A 20158-nucleotide genomic window follows, 5' to 3' on the forward strand; every position below is an offset into this window, starting at 1 on the left:
TTATGAGAATAAACTATCTATCTACAAAAATATAATTTATATTGATTTGATTTACTTTTCTGTTTTAACAAATTTTAAGCACTGCTTTTGGGCTATTTGAGACGGCCAGTTCTATTTAAGGAATGACTGTAATATTTTTTCTGTCTATGAAGAAATAACATAAAAAATTTGGTGCACACTGAATAACGCACGTTGTTTTTGTGCTTCAATATTTGTATTCCCTTCTTTGTTTTTTCTCAACCAAATACCCTATACTGTACCTTAATATCTGTTGCATTTGTTTCTTCTAATTTCTTTCTAAAATCTGGATCTTCTTCCAGAGCCATCACTACCTCTTTGAGGTATCTATCATATTCTAATCCAGTGTCCTGAAAAGATGAATAAAAAAATATTAACAAGAATTCTTTATTATTTTGTAATCAGAACAAATTCAGTGGCACAAGTAGGATCAACAGATATGGGAAATCTGTTTTATGAATATCCACAAAATAATAATTTAAAACAAATTCAGAAAAAAAAGAGTACAGTTATATTGGTTAAATTTAAAAATATTTTGGTCAATTTTTGAATAATAAACTTTACCATTATTTGTATAGAGCCAAGTTTTGGAGACTCATTTACCAAAGATATATTAAAAATAGTTTGTATGTGATTGTGCAGCAGAAAATATAACAAAAGCAATAGAATTCGAAGAAAGCAAAAAGTAAAAATATCTAATACTTATATCTATTTACATATAAAATATTTGATTTTTTATAACCTTTTCATAGGAATAGGACCTTAAACCAATGGGAAAATTAATTATAATAATAACCTTGACCATAATCATTGATAATAATAAGTGTGGAACGCTTTAGAAAGCGTTAAAAAAAAAGTTTTATGCAAACAGCTTTTAAAGGTTTATATGGGGTACCAAAAGTATTTCTCTATTTTATATTTATATAAACTGTCTTGTTTTAAGGGGGTAGACCTTGGTTTAGGGAGATAACTCTTTAAATCAGTTATGCGTTTGTAAAAGTCAAGTTTCGTCAATGAATTTTAAGCATTTACCTGAAACAGATTGGAAATAATCTATGTATCCAAGAAGCTTAGAACATATTTATGAAAATGGCTGACACAAACATACTGATGATTTTTAGAGTTATTTCCCTTAACCTAGGTCTACCTCATTAAAGAGTCAATAATTTTTACTTCTGATGCAGCAGAACATAACTGGTACTCTAATATAATGAAGTAGGAACTCATGATGTAACTTATGATCTGTCCTGTACATTTGAACATATAGTGGGTTTCATCTTCTTCAAATTTTGTAGCAAGAGAGCCTAGAAACCATTTGGCAAAAAAACATAATAGCTATAGGCCAAATAGGAAACCAGAAACTAACATTTCTGTTTATATCAGGCCTAAAAGAATATGTTAATAAAAAGGAGAAAACAAGAACAGTTACAGGAAGAAGGATATACCGGTAGAGGGAAAGTATAAATCATCATAATAAAACCTCAAGAACCTCACCAGGAAATTGTCAATATGTAAAATCGTATAGAAATTGAGTTTTCTACTTACATTTTTGAACTTAATAATTAATAATTAAAAAATATAAGATTAACAAATAAAAATAATATGCAATCGCACATCTGTAATGTTAGACAATTGGTTTGATAAAAGCTTGTTTGTTAATATATGTGCATTGCATTATTTGTGTATTGCTGATGGAAAAAGATGGTGGTCTGTAAAATTGAGGTCTTGAAACTTAGAAAATAGTGTGTTTTTTAAGACCCCTTTACACTGTAAAATAATCCCTAAAAATGAATATATAGGACGCAAAAATCGCATTGCCTTCTTACTTATATTTTCCAATTGCCCCACTGAAAATTCTTTTTTCATGAATAAATGAAATGTTTGAACACCCAGCAAAAACAGGGTTCTCAATAAGCAGATTCCTGGACTGATCTTTTTTTAAATTTGATGTTTACAAAATTGCAACAAGATTGTAAAATGTAGTATTAACTGAGCACAGTTAGGTATAAACAAAAGTTTAAAAATAATCTAAATTTAATTTTGAACCTTTTGGATTATAGCTCTTCATCTTTTATATAAGCTTTGGATTTCAAATATTTAGGCCACGAGCATCACTGAAGAGCCATGTATTGTCGAAATGCGCATCTGGTGCAAGAAAATTAGTACCGTTAATTTAACTAATGTCAATTCCTGGCTCTATTTTGACATAGAGACTAAAATGATAAATATGTTGGACATGCTTAAACATGAAGAGTCCCTGGACTTGCCTTTAAATATCCTTAGAGAGAACCCTAAATTATTGAATGTAACAAAGAAATTAATACAAAGTTTTTGGTGTGCACTGGAAGTTTAGTGTGTACTGGACGGCACAAAAAATAATGGCAATCTTTAAGACCATTCGACAATCAGTTCCTTGTCTTTTGAATATATACAAAAATGTATATACATCTTTAGCTAGAGACAAGATTAAACACCCTTTGCCTTTGTTTATATTTGTTCATGTTCTAAACTAATGCTTATCTATGATGGCTAATTTTCAGGATTTTAGGGAATTCAAGAGCAAAAACCATGTGACGAAAAACCCAATAAAAATCTAATACTAATTAAGCCTATATTTTGTACATGAAAAGGAAAGTTTAAATGTGCTTGGACCACTTTCCTGGAAGTAAGGGAAACATTCTTTAATACAGATCTAAAAGTGCACAGAATGGATAAATTTTTTAAACGCCCAAACTCATAAAAGTATTTGACAATTTTCTTGCAACTGGTCTTTCAATTCGCATTACTACCTTGTACATGGCAGATAAAACATATGTTAGTATTTTAATCAATAATATTATATTGCTCTGGTGAGTTTACACTAGAATTAGCAGGTGTAAAATTACCGGAGAAATAAAATATTATTGTCAGAGAATGTTACTTTTTACATTTAATATCTTTTTAAAACAACTCTTAATCAAATTAAAACAGAAATGACAACTTGCAAGAAAATTTGTCAACACTTTTATGGTTTCAGCTGTTAATTGCCACTTTTGGCAGAGTGTGTGATGGATAACAAAATTTAAGTGTAAAATTTCCCCCCAAAATACCTCCTCCATGTCAGTTTCTAATACTGGAAGCTACAATACAATTAGCATGTATAAATTTATGCTTCTCTAAGAAAAATACAACAAGATTTAAACATAATGACAGTTCAAAACTGGGCAAGTGAGATCATACACACTAATTATAATCACTATTTGGAAGAACCTTAAAAAAATACATTATTCATGTAAAGCTGATGGGCCTTTTCATAAATTCACATGTTCCCTAAAAATGTATGTCCATACACATGTATCTCCATTGTATAAGAAATATAAATGCAATGGCTTAAATAAATTAACCCAGTAGAATTTGACTCTAACATCATGTTCCCTAAAAATGTATGTCCATACACATGTATCTCCATTGTATAAGAAATATAAATGCAATGGCTTAAATAAATTAACCCAGTAGAATTTGACTCTAACATGATGAACATTGAAGTGTTAATGTGGTCTTTTTGAAGACCCATTGGTGGCCATTCAGCTATTATATGCTCTTTGGAAGGGTTGTTGTCTCTATGACATATCCAAATTTAATTATCAGTCTTAACATGCTTAATATTTGCATCTGGATATCAAACAACAATCTATCTTTCCATACATCCATTCAAACCAGTTCTTACCTCATCTTGTGTTTCTGAGCCTCCTTCTTCTGGCTTTGCATCAGGTTTAACAGGAGGACAGACAATACCATACAATGATATACCAATAATTAATAGTCCTAAAACTTTCTTCATCTTTATCTGAAACAACAGTAATTATAATAATATATCTAAGGTTATAAATTATGTTTTGTCATAAAATACCCCCAAAAATATATTGGTAAGCAGTCCTAAAATTTTATCTTGAAGAATAAAAAATTCAGATTAACACTGACTCAGATTTATTGATTGATTGGTATTTTAAACCACTTTCATGGCTGCCAGTTTTACTTGTTGGATTATATGTCCCACCGATTAAAAACAGACGTCCTAATAACATGAATAACATATTCTAAATCATGGTTGAATATACTATTCATTAATTCATGTAGTACATTTAAAACAGACAGCCTCATGAGCTTACTACAGAATTATCCAAACATTATTGATTGATCAGTGTTTAACGCCACTTTCAACACTATTTCGTGGCAGTCAGTTTTTAATGGTGGTGGGAACCAGAGCACCCTGATAGAACCATGACCTTCCTAAAGAAATATGACAATCCTACTCGATTAAGATTGAAGTCCAGTGCACCTGACCTGGGCTGGATTCAAACTCACAATGTTGACTATATATATAGCTAGCTAGTAATCAATGGTTCGACTACTTAGACCCACTCATCCACCATCCAAACATTAATAAACAATTCTAAATAACAACAAACAGTGTTCTCCCCAGAAATTTTGGATAGCATCACATTTGGCGTAAAAAATAAATTATATTTTTTTCAATGTAATTTGTCGTGTCGTGGTAATGCTCTATTTCCTTTATGTTATATACGTTATTGTTTATTACAAAATGTGTTATATTGTTTGTATGCTATAGGCCCTTTTTTGGTGAATTAAATATTCTATTCCACCATATTCTTTGTATCTATATTGTTGAATTCATAACTGAGTATACAATTAAACTAAAACCAGATAACAGTATTTTCAGTTTATGTTTTCTATATTCATTTATAGTTCCAGAATTATTTTTTTCCTCTTGGGCCAAATAAAAATATATGTGTAAAGATACAGTTGCACTAAATATGTAGGAAACAAACACTGGTTCTTATAATAAAAAAAGGAAAGAGAAAGTATCATATAGCAATAAAATTTAAGTTAAAAAACTTTATTTATCATGTCTATCAAATATATTGGTTCATGGTCCCAGTTGTTTCTTTTTATCAAAATGATATATATTTTTAACAAAGTTTATAGGTATTGTTTTCTGTCTACTATGCTATTTGTGGAAATGTAATTATAATCGTAAAATGCGGGTTTTTGTCATATCTGGTCCGATTCCGATCAGTAGTTTACACTAAAATATTAAATGGCTGCCGAAAGCAATGAAAAATACGAAAATAAAACAATGTTTGACAAGAGATTGGGAATGAATATGGCGTTTTTAATGCATTAAATGGATGAAACCTAAACTTAAGCCAATTATGATCACTTTCTAAAGAAAGTACAAAACTTATATAGTTCAAAATCAAAATTTTCACTCTCGATTTACAATTAGTAATAGGAAGAGAAAGAAAGTAATACTTATATTTTGAAAGTCATAAAAAGATAAGACTCAATCTCTTTTTAAAAGAGAAAAAAAAAACGTTTGTTTCTTTGAATTTTCATTTTACAAACATACTTTGATTTATTGTATGATTTTCTGATTACATTTTCTCCTTGTCAAAATTTGCGACTGCATACCACGTGGTATTAATCATGTCACAAGTGACAGCTTGGGGTATTAGTATCCAACCAGTTATCACCCAAAGGGCAATTAACAAATGATTAACACCTATGTAATCACTTTAAATTGCCTCTATTGTCCGACTTGAAGGGATTACAATTAACGGTGATATATTTTTTTTATGATGATAAGCGGTAATTAGATGAAAGTTCACAATTTAGGACATGGCTTTGCAATACAGAAACGAGAAAAATAACATCCTGAAAATAATTATAGCGTCGCGGAAATTATTATAGCGTCGCGGATATTATTATAGCGTCACGGGAAGAAAATATAGCGTCGCGGTACCGCGACGCTAAAACGGCCTGGGGAGAACACTGAACAAACATTTACCATGTTTATCAGCTCATTTATTTAAACTATCTTTATGTTTAACATGTCTATGATTGTTCAAGTTTTACAGGCTGTTTATATAGATCTGTATAAAAACTATAATATTTCATACAAAACATTTTAAGTCTGTTTATTGTCACTGAATGACTTTGAACTTATTTCATCATTTTCATGTATTTTATGCAATTTAAAAATGATAAATTAGTTTTGTATAAAAAATTGTATTGTTTTTTTTGTGATTGATGATAATAATTTATATGAACACATCACTATGTAACTTGTATTTGGATGAAAAACATTACGTTGCAAACAGAAATTGTAAACAAATGAACATGTAACCATCAATCATCAATATGAGGAAGAATAAGAAATTAACCACAGAAAAAAAATAACATTATTCAAGGAATACACTTGTACATGTTGTAAGAGATGTGGGGTATACATGTACATTGTATTTATTGATAAGATGTTTATTCAATGACACAAAAACCCAATCACTTTTACAAATAACAGATTAACATGAATGTATTGTCTTTAACAATAGGACAGATACCAATACTCTAAATAAGTAGAAGAGCTTTTAAATAAATTAAAAGAAGAAAATTGATTTACGAGCATGTGTTATGTACTGCTCTAGAGACAAGGATTAAAGCTCAATTGTTAAAGGTATTAAAAATTGAAGATATCTACGACTTTTGATACATGAACATGATGAATTATTAATTTTTACAAAAAAAATTTAGGTAATGAAATTGATCAGAAATATTGACCACTTTTTTATCAACTTTTTACTTTATACATGTTATACATGTCAAAGACATCTAAAAATTACAAAAGAGTCCATCTGGCAGTATTGATCTACGCTGTAACATAATTCATTTCCTGATCTTCCTGCACACCATATCTATTTGGAAATCTTGGTCAGTTGACCTGAGAATCTGCGCTGCTTGAACTTTTGATGTCATAATAATCCCTTTTTCATCGTGGGTCAGATATCTTTATTAAGATGTCCAAATTTTACAAAATCTTTACCGGGTTTGTAATAACATGAGTAACATGAGGGGTGCTGCACGTGGAGCAGGATCAGCTTACCCTTCCGGAAAACCTGAGTTCACCCCAATTTTTGGTTGGGTTTGTGTTGCTTAGTATTTGGTTTTCTATATTGTGTTATGCTAGTATTATTTGTCTGTCTTTTGATTGTCAGTCATGGCGTTCAGTAGTCAGTTTATTTTCAATCTATGAGTTTGAGTGTCTTATTGGTATCTTTTGCCTGTCCTTAAGTGATGTCCTGAAATGTTAATTATGATGGACAAATAGCTACAAGGTTAAGGTATATCAATTTATTTAATTTTCGTAAAAAAGTGGACTTTATAAAGCAAATATTCTGACGTCACAAAAACCATTCACATGTTTTCTGTCAAATGACCAAAAGATGGTCAATTGGGGTAGTTCATCTACAAAATAGTCTACATGTATGAAATACACCTTATCGCTATTTGTCTGACATTACTGGACTTCACAAAGGTTCCCGTAAAATTTTGAAATTATAATAGTTAATACAAAATATATGACGCCACAATGGAAAAGTGATTGTTGTATGACAGCAATAGTTCAAGCAGGAAAGATTCTTGTGTCAGAGAGGTGCTATATGGATCAATCAAAAAAGTATATTCATGTTGAAATGAGACAGGATCAAAAGAAAACAGAAGAATGACAACAATATCTTAACGTAACTAATCTGTAGATAAAGGTTCAGAATTATGCAGTCAAGAATTTTACTCTGTTGAGAAGAGCCATTTGATGGCCATATGGGGACATGTTGACAATCATATAAACAGAGTTTTCCATAACAAATCGTCATATGACATTTACATAAAACCGGTGAAATTGGCAAGATATATTGTATTAAACAGTTATTCAACCCAGTACCAAAATGTGTCGTAGTAAATATATAAAGAAATTTTACCAAATGTGCGTGCAGATCCAACGACACAACAAATGTTTATGTCCAACCGGAAATTGACATAATTGACGTGTCATTCAATGTTAAATATAACGCCTGTTTTCATTGGTGTAGGGAAAAATCATTCCACCAATGGAGAAACTATTCGTACACTTTAACAGGCGGGGAATTTAATATTAAGAGACAGGTGCGTACGTTAGCACAGTAAAGTTCGAGTGATAAAGGAAATTTTTTCAAAGGGATATTCCAAATTTTGAATAAAATTGTTGTTTCATGTTATGTCTTTGTCCTATGTTTTTTATATATATATCTCTCTCTCAGTCCCGAAACTCCTTTAACACCGGAGAAACTTCCTCTTGAAACTTTACAAATACAAATATTATGAGACATGTACATCATTAACTTTGTCAAACCTACATGTATGAAATTGGACAGTAGCCTTTTTATGACCAAATACAGAATCAGAAGTACAAGTCCGAAAATATTTATTTTCATGTTTTCGTCAGTATTTTAATTGTACCGTTATCACAAAATGAACTTAATTTTTTTAAGTTATCATTCATATTAGGTCCAAGGATTTGTATAGTTATTTGTGTCACTATACAAATCCTTGTTTAGTCTAAGGTTAAAGTTTTTCAGTCATCAATAACTATGTCAAATCTTCATGGACTTTGATGAAATTCGGACAGAAGATTTGTTATGACCATAATAAAGTATCTAATGTTTATTTTCATTTTCTCGTAATTTTCTGCTAAATGGGCTTATTTTTTCTCACTTAAAATCAAGTTCAGATTCAGTCTGAGCATAGGCGGATCCAGGGTAGCCTGCCCGCCCCCCCCCCTTTTCGTGGGAAAGAATCACTGATGCGTGACTGGAGCGGCCCCTCTTAGTTCACTCAGCGCCCCCCCCCCCCCCTTTACAAAAAGTTCTGGATCCACCACTGCTGAGCTTCAAGTTTTTTTTAGTTTATGACAAAAAAAAACCTATGTCTAGAGCCAGAGACAAATAAAAAAGGTCTTACAACAAATATTACAAACATACAATTGTATTAGAATATGTCTCTGCATGCTAGAGCATTTCCCCCCATAATTTACTGATTAATGAACTTAGTTTTTTTTACATTTCAAAAAATAGATATATAGTCTTGGGTTAAAGTTTGTTACACATAAAAAAAACTGTGTTTAGCCTTTCTAGAACTTTATGAAATTTGGACAGAAACATTTTTAATAATTTAATGTCTGAAGCACAACTATAGTATACGTTTGAAAATATATTTTCATTTTGAGTATTCCTATGACCAGAGACATATATATGTACACAATATATGTCTCTGCTATATGACAGATGGACTTTATTTACAGTTAACATACAATTTAACTACTGACAGTCTTTGATCTGATATATACGTAAGTTTGTAAACCTTCATGAAATGTCATGAAACTTAGACTGAAGCTAATCATCAAGACCAAGAAATAGCATTTAATGAGAAAGTTTGATTTTTTTAACAGCTGATATCATGGACTCACTTTCAAGTTAAGTCAATATTACACTTTTACACTAGCAGCAGCAATCATAGGTGAGACACATGGTTCTACGGAACCCCTTACAGTTTTCTTTTATTGAAAAGACAAAAAGTTTTTAAAGATATTAAGTTGGTGTTAAATCTAGGGAACTAAAAGACTTAAATAGGCCTAAACCTGAAAAAAAAAATGAGTTATCCGTTGACGATTATACAAGAGAGCCGGAGTCAAACTATAATAAGTCAAATACGAACTTGCAATGCAGCGGCAAAAAAGGAAAAACAAACAAAAGACAAACACCAGACTATACAACACATAATAAAAAAAACCTAAAGACTGAGTAACAGGCTTGAAAACCGTGTGGTACCTCTTCATCTCTGCCGGTCACACTCTTGAAGGATAAGCACATTCTGCTCCATGCATATGTGGCACCCGTCGTGTTGCTCGTGTAAGTTTACACCCGGTAGTAAGTCTAATTAGGTTGGTCACTTTCGCGAGGATAAGAGGACGGGATTGTGATGCAACACTTAAACTTGTCCGTCGTTATCTTTGAAACAAACCCCATTAACATAAACCATGTAACTGAATAATGATGTCGTCGGTAACATTTGGAAGCACCATGAGCACTTAAACATGTTTATAAATCTAGGTTTTATGCCTTCCTCAATTTGTAAGAAGCAACACTCTATATTGTTTTTACAGGAAATGCAAGCTCAACTGGAAAATATGAACTCCGTATGCTGACGCTGCTGGAATGTTGCAATTGCTACATATAAATATTTAAAGGAAAGTTCCAATTTCTTATAGTCATATATATATAGATTTCTTCAAACTGAAAGAATGATGTTTCAACATGCCGTGAATTTTCTTCAAAACTAGATTTCACGGATTGAAAAAAGAAATGATATTATATATATCCACACAATCTTTAAATATTAATACCTTTTTGATACGGGAAAATGAAAAAAATCTGTATGATTGGTCGTGTACATTGGCGGATCCAGGTGAGGAGTTCCGGTGATTGGACCCCCCTTTTTTTGGCCGATCAATGCATTTGAATGGGCCATTTAGTTGGAACTATTAGTATTTTCCCCGTCATATATAATATCTTGGTCATATGCAGGTGTTTTAAGAACATTTATACAATGTATGGAAAGATTACGATACGAAAAATTAAAATCATATCATGGCTTATATAATTCATCGTATACAGTTGTGGTCTTGGCCATTCTACATATTTGAATTGACTGAGGTTAAATGATAATGGAGTTTGAATCGTTTTCAGTGGCGGACCATAAAATCGGGGTTGGAAAGGGGGGGGGGGGCGCTGACTGACCTTAAAAGGGGAACTCCGGTTAGGCTTCAGTGAATCCCTATATAATCAACTTAATTTTTCCCACGAAAGGGGGAGGGTTCAGGGTGTCACCAAGCCCCCCCCCCCCCTCTTGCATGGATCTACCCATGGTTTTCATTCTTTTAAATATGGAATCCTACGTCGAAGTCTGCCTGAAATGTCAGTTAATTGTCCATTTTAACTTCCAATATTGTAACAAAATGTATCTTTATGATAACTACCCTGCATTTATTTTCACCGGACCAAGTTGTTCATTTTCAAATTCCCCACGCCCCTCCCCTAACTAGAAAATTATTAAATAGATCACATTCGATCGATTCGTCAGTTTTGCCATGGCGTGGGTCAGTTTGTCATCGAATTAAGATTGAATATATAAAAAAAGAAGACGTGGTATGATTGCCAATGAGACAACTCTCCACAAGAGTCCAAAATGACACAGAAATTAACAACTATAGGTGACCGTACGGCCTTCAACAATGAGCAAAGCCTATACCGCATAGTCAGCTATTAAAAGGCCGCGAAATGACATTTGTAAAACAATTCAAACGAGAAAACTAACGGCCTTTATAGGTACAAAAATTAACGAAAAACAAACATGTAACACATAAATAAACGGCAACCACTGAATTCCGGCTCCTGACTTGGCACAGGTACATGCATATAGAAATTTGCAGGATTACTGACATGTTAGCGGGATCCCTCCCCTCCCACTAACCTGGAAAAGTGGTATAACAGTACAACATTAGAACGTTCATAAAAATCAGTTGAAAAAGGCTTAACTCAATATTTAAAACTCATCAGATGGATAAAAATACAAGTGGACGTGGACGCGTACTTGTACATCCCAACAAATTATAAGACACTGGGGTTCGTGTTGTTTATTCTTTAGTTTTCTATGTTGTGTCATGTGTACTATTGTTTTTCTGTTTGTCTTATTTTCATTTTTAGCCATGGAGTTGTCAGTTTGTTTTAGATTTATGAGTTTGACTGTCCCTTTGGTATCTTTCGTCCCTCTTTTAGGTACAGATCTGAGAGTATTCGCAGTTAACTGACAGCTAGTTCAAAGCCTCTAACAACTAATAAAAAAAAAATCATGCATCTAAGAGTAAATTATCAATCCGTACAATAAAATAAAAATGTTTGATAAAATTAGTCTCAGGTCTGACTCTCTCTAAAATTAAACCTTCGGTGATCTGTACTGGAAATTAGCTACTAGTTTTATATATGTTGTATATTATGTATAATGTTTTAAGCCATTGGCCCATATGGGCGTAAAGTGCTTTTCAATAAAGTTATTTATTTTTTATAAAATTGTAACTTTGTTAAGGGTAGTCATCTTCGCTAGCCAAGGGTTACGATCCACTCCCGCTCCCTTCAGAGAAGATGAGGGTAGTTTGAATTGATTGATTGTTTTTTGTGTTTACCGCATTCCAAAGCAAAAATAGCCTGTCTGCTTTATTGGTCATGTTGAATCTTTCGAATATCAGTTTATTTTACAACTATCAACTTAGCTTACATGATCAATGATCTGTGTATTTTGGTCAAAGAAAGATAACCCAATCCTAATGACATAGTTAGGAGCCTGTATATTCAGTGGTTGTCGTTTGTTTATGCGTTACATATTTGTTTTTCGTTCATTTTTTTTTTACATAAATAAGGCCGTTAGTTTTCTCGTTTGAATTGTTTTACATTGTCTTATCGGGGCCTTTTATAGCTGACTATGCGGTATGGGCTTTGCTCATTGTTAAAGGCCGTACGATGACCTATAGTTGTTAATGTCTGTGTCATTTTGGTCTTTTGTGGATAGTTGTCTGATTGGCAATCATACCATATCTTCTTTTTTATATTATCACAAAATTATTTGACCAATTGCATATAATTTCTGATATTACACTCCACTGTATCAGAGGCTAATTTTTCATGGGGAAAATTAAAACCACTAAAGTATGACTGCAGAAGGCTATTCTTATGGCAGTTAGTTGCCCCTACTCCAAACCTGGTTAACATTTATGGACTTTATGGATCCACCACTAACGTTTTTTTTTTGCATAATAGTTGCTGGCGGCCAAATTTATTTTGTTTGAAATATGTAGTTGGTTCATATTTTTTTTCAAACTGTATAGTAACATGTCTTTTTATTTGTCGAGCCTTCGATTTTAGTCCAAAAAAAAATTCGTAAGGGTTCCACGGAACCCAGTGTCTCGCCTACTTTTGCTGTTATTCGCAGACTCAACAAAAACGAGGAAAAACATCAATAAAAATTTCCCTCTCGATACTGTCTTTTGATTGAAAGAAGCTTCCAAGTTTGGTAAAAAAATCCAGGATAGTTTATGAATCTAATAAATGTTTTATAAACTTTAACTGCAGACTGTATGTAATCGATGTTAACTGGAAGAAAAACTAAGTCCATTTATAAGTAAAATACGGAAAAAGTGATTTTTTTTCATAAAATTTATACTTCAGAAACAAGCTTTTGTCTAAGTTTGGTAGAAATCCAGGATAGTTTAAGAACATTATAAAAATTTTAAAAACTTAAAGCACAGAGTGAATGGTTTGTTTCTGGCAAAAAAACTAAGTCCATTTATAACTTCAATATAAGTAAAATACGGAAAAGTGAAAATTTATTTTTACAAAATTTTCTTCTTGATACTATCTTATGATCATAAACAAGCCTCTGTCCAAGTTTGGTACAAATCAAGGATAGTTTATGAAAGATAGCGATCCTACATTCCCTCCGCAAATATTCACTCTGTGCGGGTTAAAGTTTTTGATATTTTAATAACTTTCTTAAACTATCCTGGACTTCTACCAAACTTGGACAGAAGCTTGTTTATGTTCTTAAAATAGTATCCAGAGGTAAATTTTGTAAAAATAAAATTCCATTTTTTCCGTTTTTTACCTTAATATAAAATCACAGAGTGAATATTTGTGGACGCCGCCGACGACGACGGAATGTAGGATCGCTTAGTCTCGCTTTTTCGACTAAAGTCGAAGGCTCGACAACGAGACATAGACGTTACGCACGGTAATGCGTTTGGATTAAAATTACGTTATTATATGATTTAAGAACGCAACCATTTGCCTATACAAATTAAATCACCAACATCCATATATCTACAGAAAGACCCGGACATGTTTTTCTTATTTTAAGTTAATTCTATAAATTTTTGCACCATACATTTATTTTATTGAACACACAAATCTTACTTTTACGTTAAAAATTACATGTCCGGCGTAACATTTCAAATTAAATAAAATGCATTTTTCTATGTTCCGTTGTAATTTTGCACGTGAAATCTGCGAAATTTAGTATATCAGCTTCCTACTAGATTTATATTATAACATCATACCCATTTTTTGTTATTGGCTGAAATTTGAAGCAAGCCTTCAAAGAAATATTCAGCAGAGGAACCTGTTTTAATGTGTTAGGAGGAAAGTTTATCAACATTTCAGTTTTATTATTATCCCTATAAAGTAATAAAATCATATTAAAACTATACTCAATAGAAAGTTCTGAAAAAGATAAACATTTTCAAAGTTTCAAATGTAAAAAAAAACTTTTTCTTGAAGCAGAATTTTAAAAAATCGAATGTCTAGTCACTATTTCCAAACGTAATTTTTGTCCATTCCTTAGGTGAAACATATGTTGTATAAATACTAAATGTGCATTTATAGTACAAAACTAACATATTTATAAGATACAAACTATAAGTTCATACAAATGGCTAAATGAGTCGGGTGTTTTCGCAAACATGATGACCTTACAATTTTGTTCGGAAAGCATTCCCTATGTCTAGCCATTATGTCCAAGGGCGTCATTTTGACGTTTCTGCACAGTGGCGTCTTTTATACAAATACACACTATTTACGAACTGTTTAGGCAGTCAAAATGATGCCGGGAAATGTTCATTCCAAAATGGTCTGCTGAATCAAAAATAACACTCAGATTAGAAAAACACACAAACATAAGGAATAAACCCTTTATAGACATAGGGGAAAAGGGGGGATGGCCCGAGGGATAATTTCTTATGGACAAAAGTTTTCACGCAAATCTAAAACACCTTTATAGATTAGAAACCGATTAGAATCCGAGGTACAATGGTCTTATAATTTTTAAAGAATTAAATAAATGCGCATTTGTAAAATAAAACCATCAGTGCTAAAAAGATAGAGAAATAGTCTGAAAACTCGCACAGACACATACAAATATTAGACAAAAGTGAGTTCAATCTAAACTAAACCCAATTTCAACTAAAATCCTTGTAAAAAGAAATATTGCTGAATTATTATATGACCGATTATTATGAAATAAATGCCATAAGTGTTTATGTTCAATTTGTCAAAAAAATGTTCATCTATATTTTTGTTTTCATGTGTCACTCCAGGAGCAAGATTTTTTTTAAAGGTTGCTTTGTATCCTTTCCAAAATTCAATTGTTTTCATCTCATTACAGATCAGAAAATAAAAACGATCCTTACTTAATTGCCTTATACATGATAAATTTTGAAACATTTCTTCACAGCTTATTGAATTTATTTGATAAAAGTCGATTGAGTAGGTTCTCCGCTCTTGATAACAAAATTTCAAAGTTAGTATATGGCGTCATATTTGTCAATTATACATGTTACGTCTTGCGACGCAATACCGTGCGTAACGTCATAGCGATCCTACATTCCCTCCACAAATATTCCGGCGTTTTGCATTTGCGCCGATTTTTTCTTTCATTTGCGCCGATTTATGTTTTCATTTGCGCCGATTTTTTTACAGGTAAATTACAGGTTAATTACAGGTGAATAGATATAAGAAGATTTGGTATGAGTGCAAATGAGACAACTCTCCATCCAAGTCATGTTTTTTTTTTATATTTATCATTATAGACCTCTTCCGTCATCCAGTTGTACACTATATTTACATACTTTAAAATCAAGAAGTAAAAACCTTAGATAAAAACACTCTGGTTTATACTAAAATGACTTTTTAAAATCTATTTACAGCATTCAAATCCATAAAAACGGAAGACATTAAAACCATAAATCTGTTCTTGCTAAGTATTTATAGGCAACATATCTAATACGTTCCTTTCATGTGATTTCGTCTCTTCTATATTTGTTGTAATTGTCAATAACGTAATCCATCTTTTCTTTGTCTTGCTAACGTACTTATGTGTGTGGCCGTCGATGGTTAAAAAAATTGACTCCTCTCGTTGCAGTGTGCAATATGTCCATCAATTACAGCAAAGTTCAGAACAATATGAATCAAAATTAACTAAAACCTATGTTTATAAACAGATTTTACCAATAAACCTGCACGGTATAGTACATGTACAAGTATTAACTTACCTGTAAATCCAATTAGGAGCAAATATAAAATCGGCGCAAATGAAAAAATGAAATCGGCGCAAATGAAAGAATGAAAATATTAAAAATCGGCGCAAATGTCATACGCCCAAATATTCACTCTGTGGTTAAAGTTCTTGAAATTTTAATAACTTTCTTAAACTATCCTGGACTTCTACCAAACTTGGACAGAAGCTTGTTTATGTTCATAAAATAGTATCCAGAGGTAAATTTTGTAAAAATAAAATTCCATTTTTTCCGTTCTTTACTTATAAAATCTTATAAATGGACTTAAGTTTTTCTGGCTGCCAGATAGAAAACATTACATTAACTCTCATAGGCGGATCCAGGGGGGAAAAATTTGGTTGATTATATAGGGAATCACTGAAGCATGACTGGAGCGGGCCCCCCCTTAGGTCAACCAGAGGCCCCCCCCCCTTATGAAAAGTTCTGGATCCGCCACTGACTCTGTGGTTAAAGTTTGACTTAACCTGGTTTATGATCATAAGATAATATCCAAAAGTAAATTTTGTAAAAATAAAAATCCATTTTTCCCGTATTTTACTTATAAATGGACTTAGTTTTTCTGCCAGGAAACATTACATTCACTCTGTGGTTAAAGTTTTTAAAATTTTAATAGTCCAAGTTTGGTACAAATCCATGATAGTTTAACTTTCTTAAACTATCGTGGATTTGTACCAAACTTTGAATTAATCTTGTTTATGATCATAAGATAGTATCCAAAAGTAAATTTTTGTAAAAATAAAATTCCATTTTTCCCGTATTTTACATATAAATGGACTTAGTTTTTCTTCCAGTTAACATTACATACATTCTGCAGTTATAGTTTTTAAAACATTATAAGATTCATAAACTATCCTGGATTTTTACCAAACTTGGACAGAAGCTTCTTACAATCAAGAGAGTATCGAGAGGAATATTTTTATTGATTTTTTCCCTCATTTTTGTTGAGGGTGCGATTAACAGCAAAAGTAGGCAAGACACTGGGTTCCTCAGAACCCTTACATTTGTTGTTGCTTAAATCTGATTATAATAGTCATGTAAGGACAAAATTACAGAGACCTATTTGACCAACAATAACAGCAATATTGACTTTTTATGGGGAAAGTGGACTATTCAAGACAGAACCCTTATGATCAGATAAGATCACACTCTCTTTTTTAGGAGCTAGCTGCCTCATGATAATTTTATCAGCTATCCAGATATACACACATTTCTACCCCAAAACTATGTCAATTGATAACTGCTCAATGTCTAGTGTCAAACATTAAGGTATAAACAGGAGCATGATTAAAAATACATGTTATATACCATGCTTTGTATAATTTGGTACACAAATAATAAGATGATGCCACATAAAGAACATCCCTCACTGAAGTAGATGGGAAGTTTTACAAATATTCAAAATCAATGAACCATGACTGAACTTACATGGCTAAACAATCTCCGTAGAAATGAGATGTACCAATACTAATACAACTGCTCAGTGGCGGATCCAGGTGGGACGGTTCCGGGGGTTGGACCCCCCCCTTTTTTTTGGCCGATCAATGCATTTGAATGGGAGCATATAGTTGGAACCCCCCTTTACTCTGGGTTGGCCCCCCCTTTTTTTTTTAAATGGCTGAATCCGCGCCTGCTGCTTACCAATTACAATTGACTTGTCATAAGTAGATCCCTTTTAACAAACCTAAACCATCTAAACTAAGCAAAACATCAATAGACCATAACTGAGGGGGCATGGTAACTAGAGGCTCTAAAGAGCCCGTGTCGCTCACCTTGGTCTATGTGAAGAAGATGGATTCATGACAAAATTGTGTTTTGGTGATGATGATGTGTTTTTACATCTTACTTTACTGAACATTCTTACTGCTTACAATTATCTCTACCTATAATGAACTTGGCCCAGTAGTTTCAGTAAAAAATGTTAGTAAAAATTTACAAAGGAGTAGGTCCGGTAAGACCCCTTTTTGGCCCCAAAATATAGCAGTTTTACAAAATTGTTAAAATGTAAACTTTTATTTATTAATTGAACAGTAGAATGCTTCTGTTACATAACTATGGACTGTTTTTGACAATACAATGCACATATATCGGGTACAATCACCATTAAGTCATGCTAAATCACTGAAATCTTCACAATTCTAGCATTTTAGTTAAATTTTAGACGGTTTTCGTGTAAAACGAAAGTGGCCGCATTCGTGTTCATCCTTAATAATAAAATGTAAGTTGTATTTTACGATAATACATAACATATATAAAGGTTGAGGATAAACACGGATGCGGCCACTTTCATTTTCGACAAAAACCATCTGAAAAGTGGCATTTTTTGGCATATTTGGTAGATTTTTCATATTTGAGCTTGAATCGGATCGTTTTTAGTCAAAATCAGTTAAAATCTTTCACATAAACTAATTGAATCAAATAAAATACACTTAAGTGTTTAAAAAGTGGTTAAAATCTTTCGTCAGATGAACCTGAAATTTGAGGCCAAAAATCGGTCCTTACCGGACCTACTCCTTTTATGAAAATTGTTAAAAATTGACTATATAAAGGACAATAACTCCTTAGTGGGTCAATTGACCATTTTGGTCATGTTGAATTATTTTTAGGTCTTATTTTGCTGTACATTATTGCTGTTTACAGTTTATCTCTATCTAAAATAATATTCAAGATAATAACAGAAAACGGCAAAATTTCCTCAAAATTACCAATTCAGGGGCAGCAACCCAACAACAGGTTGTCCGATTCATCTGAAAATTTCAGGGCTGATAGATCTTGACCTGATAAACAATTTTACCCCCATGTCTGATTTGCTCTAAATGCTTTGGTTTTTGAGTTATAAGCCAAGAAATGCATTTTACCCCTATGTTCTATTTTTAGCCATGGCGGCCATCTTGGTTTGTTGGACGGGTCACCGGACACATTTTTTAAACAAGATACCCAAAAGATGATTGTGGCCAAGTTTGGATTTATTTGGACCAGTAGTTTCAGAGAAGATTTTTGTAAGATTACTAAGATTTACGAAAAATGGTTAAAAATTGACTATAAAGGGCAATTACTCCTAAAGGGGTCAACTGACCATTTCGGTCATGTTGACTTATTTGTAAATCTTACTTTGCTGAACATTATTGCTGTTTAGGTTATCCCTATCTATAATAATATTGAAGATAATAACCAAAAACAGCAAAATTTCTTTAAAATTACCAATTTAGGGGCAGCAACCCAATAACAGGTTGTCTGATTCATCTGAAAATTTCAGGGCAGATAGATCTGGAAAACAATTTAACCCCCATTTCAGATTTGCTCTAAATGCTTTGGTTTTTGAGTTATAAGCCAAAAACTGCATTTTATCCCCCGTTCCATTTTTAGCCATGGTGGCCATCTTGGTTGGTTGACCGGGTCACCGGACACATTTTTTAAACTAGATACCCCAATGATGATTGTGGCTAAGTTTGGTAAAATTTGGCCGAGTAGTTTCAGAGAAGATATTTGTAAAAGTTAACGACGACGGAAGCCAAGTGATCTAAAAATTATCTCCATGGTAATGAGGTGTAACAATGCTAACCACTAGTGGTTCCCCATACACTGACCTAATCACAAACTAATACATGAAAACTAAGCAAAAATTTCAAAGTCAATAGACCATGACCGAGGCCAAATAATCTCCATGGAAATGAGATATGTCAATGTTTAACTGTCAACTGCATACCAATTATCATAAACATACCACTAGTGGTTTACCATTAACTGACCTTATCACAAACTAATACATGATACTAAGCAAACATTTCAAAGAATAGACCATACTTGAGGGGGCTAGGCCAAATAATCTCCATGGTAATACACATACAACTGCATACTAAGTACTTACCACTAGTGATTCACCATAAACTAGACCTAATCACAAACTAGTAAATTGTTGACGTCCCCACCAGAAACAGCATACCTGTCTCGCTTTTTGGCTCAGTCAAGCGAGACTAAAAAGGAAATGCCAATTTTAAGTCTGGTTTGATGAACCCCCCCAAAAAATGCAGCACAAGTCTAAGGACCATAACCCAGCACAAAATCACCAGACTGGAACAAATTTCCAATTTTTCA

At 32.5% G+C, this 20158-nt stretch overlaps 1 protein-coding gene across 8 annotated transcripts in view; it reads right to left on the reverse strand.

Moving 5' to 3' along the window:
- The window catches only part of LOC143083687 (nucleobindin-2-like), a 53948-nt gene that overhangs the window by 22312 nt on the left and 11478 nt on the right, over positions 1–20158 (reverse strand). For 3 of the 8 annotated variants that reach the window (XM_076259976.1, XM_076259971.1, XM_076259972.1), the window contains exons 1-3: positions 7833–7937; positions 3725–3844; positions 261–368 (exon numbers count right to left, since the gene is read on the reverse strand). In XM_076259976.1, coding sequence (XP_076116091.1) covers positions 261–368; positions 3725–3838 — 222 coding nt within the window. In that variant the 5' untranslated portion in view covers positions 3839–3844; positions 7833–7937. Of the gene's footprint in view, positions 1–260; positions 369–3107; positions 3138–3724; positions 3845–7832; positions 7939–20158 lie in introns of those variants that run through there. The other 5 variants (XM_076259969.1, XM_076259970.1, XM_076259973.1 and 2 more) reach the window with 3 other exon arrangements.

The sequence above is a fragment of the Mytilus galloprovincialis genome, chromosome 7, assembly GCF_965363235.1.
Source record: "Mytilus galloprovincialis chromosome 7, xbMytGall1.hap1.1, whole genome shotgun sequence".
NCBI lineage: Eukaryota > Metazoa > Mollusca > Bivalvia > Mytilida > Mytilidae > Mytilus > Mytilus galloprovincialis.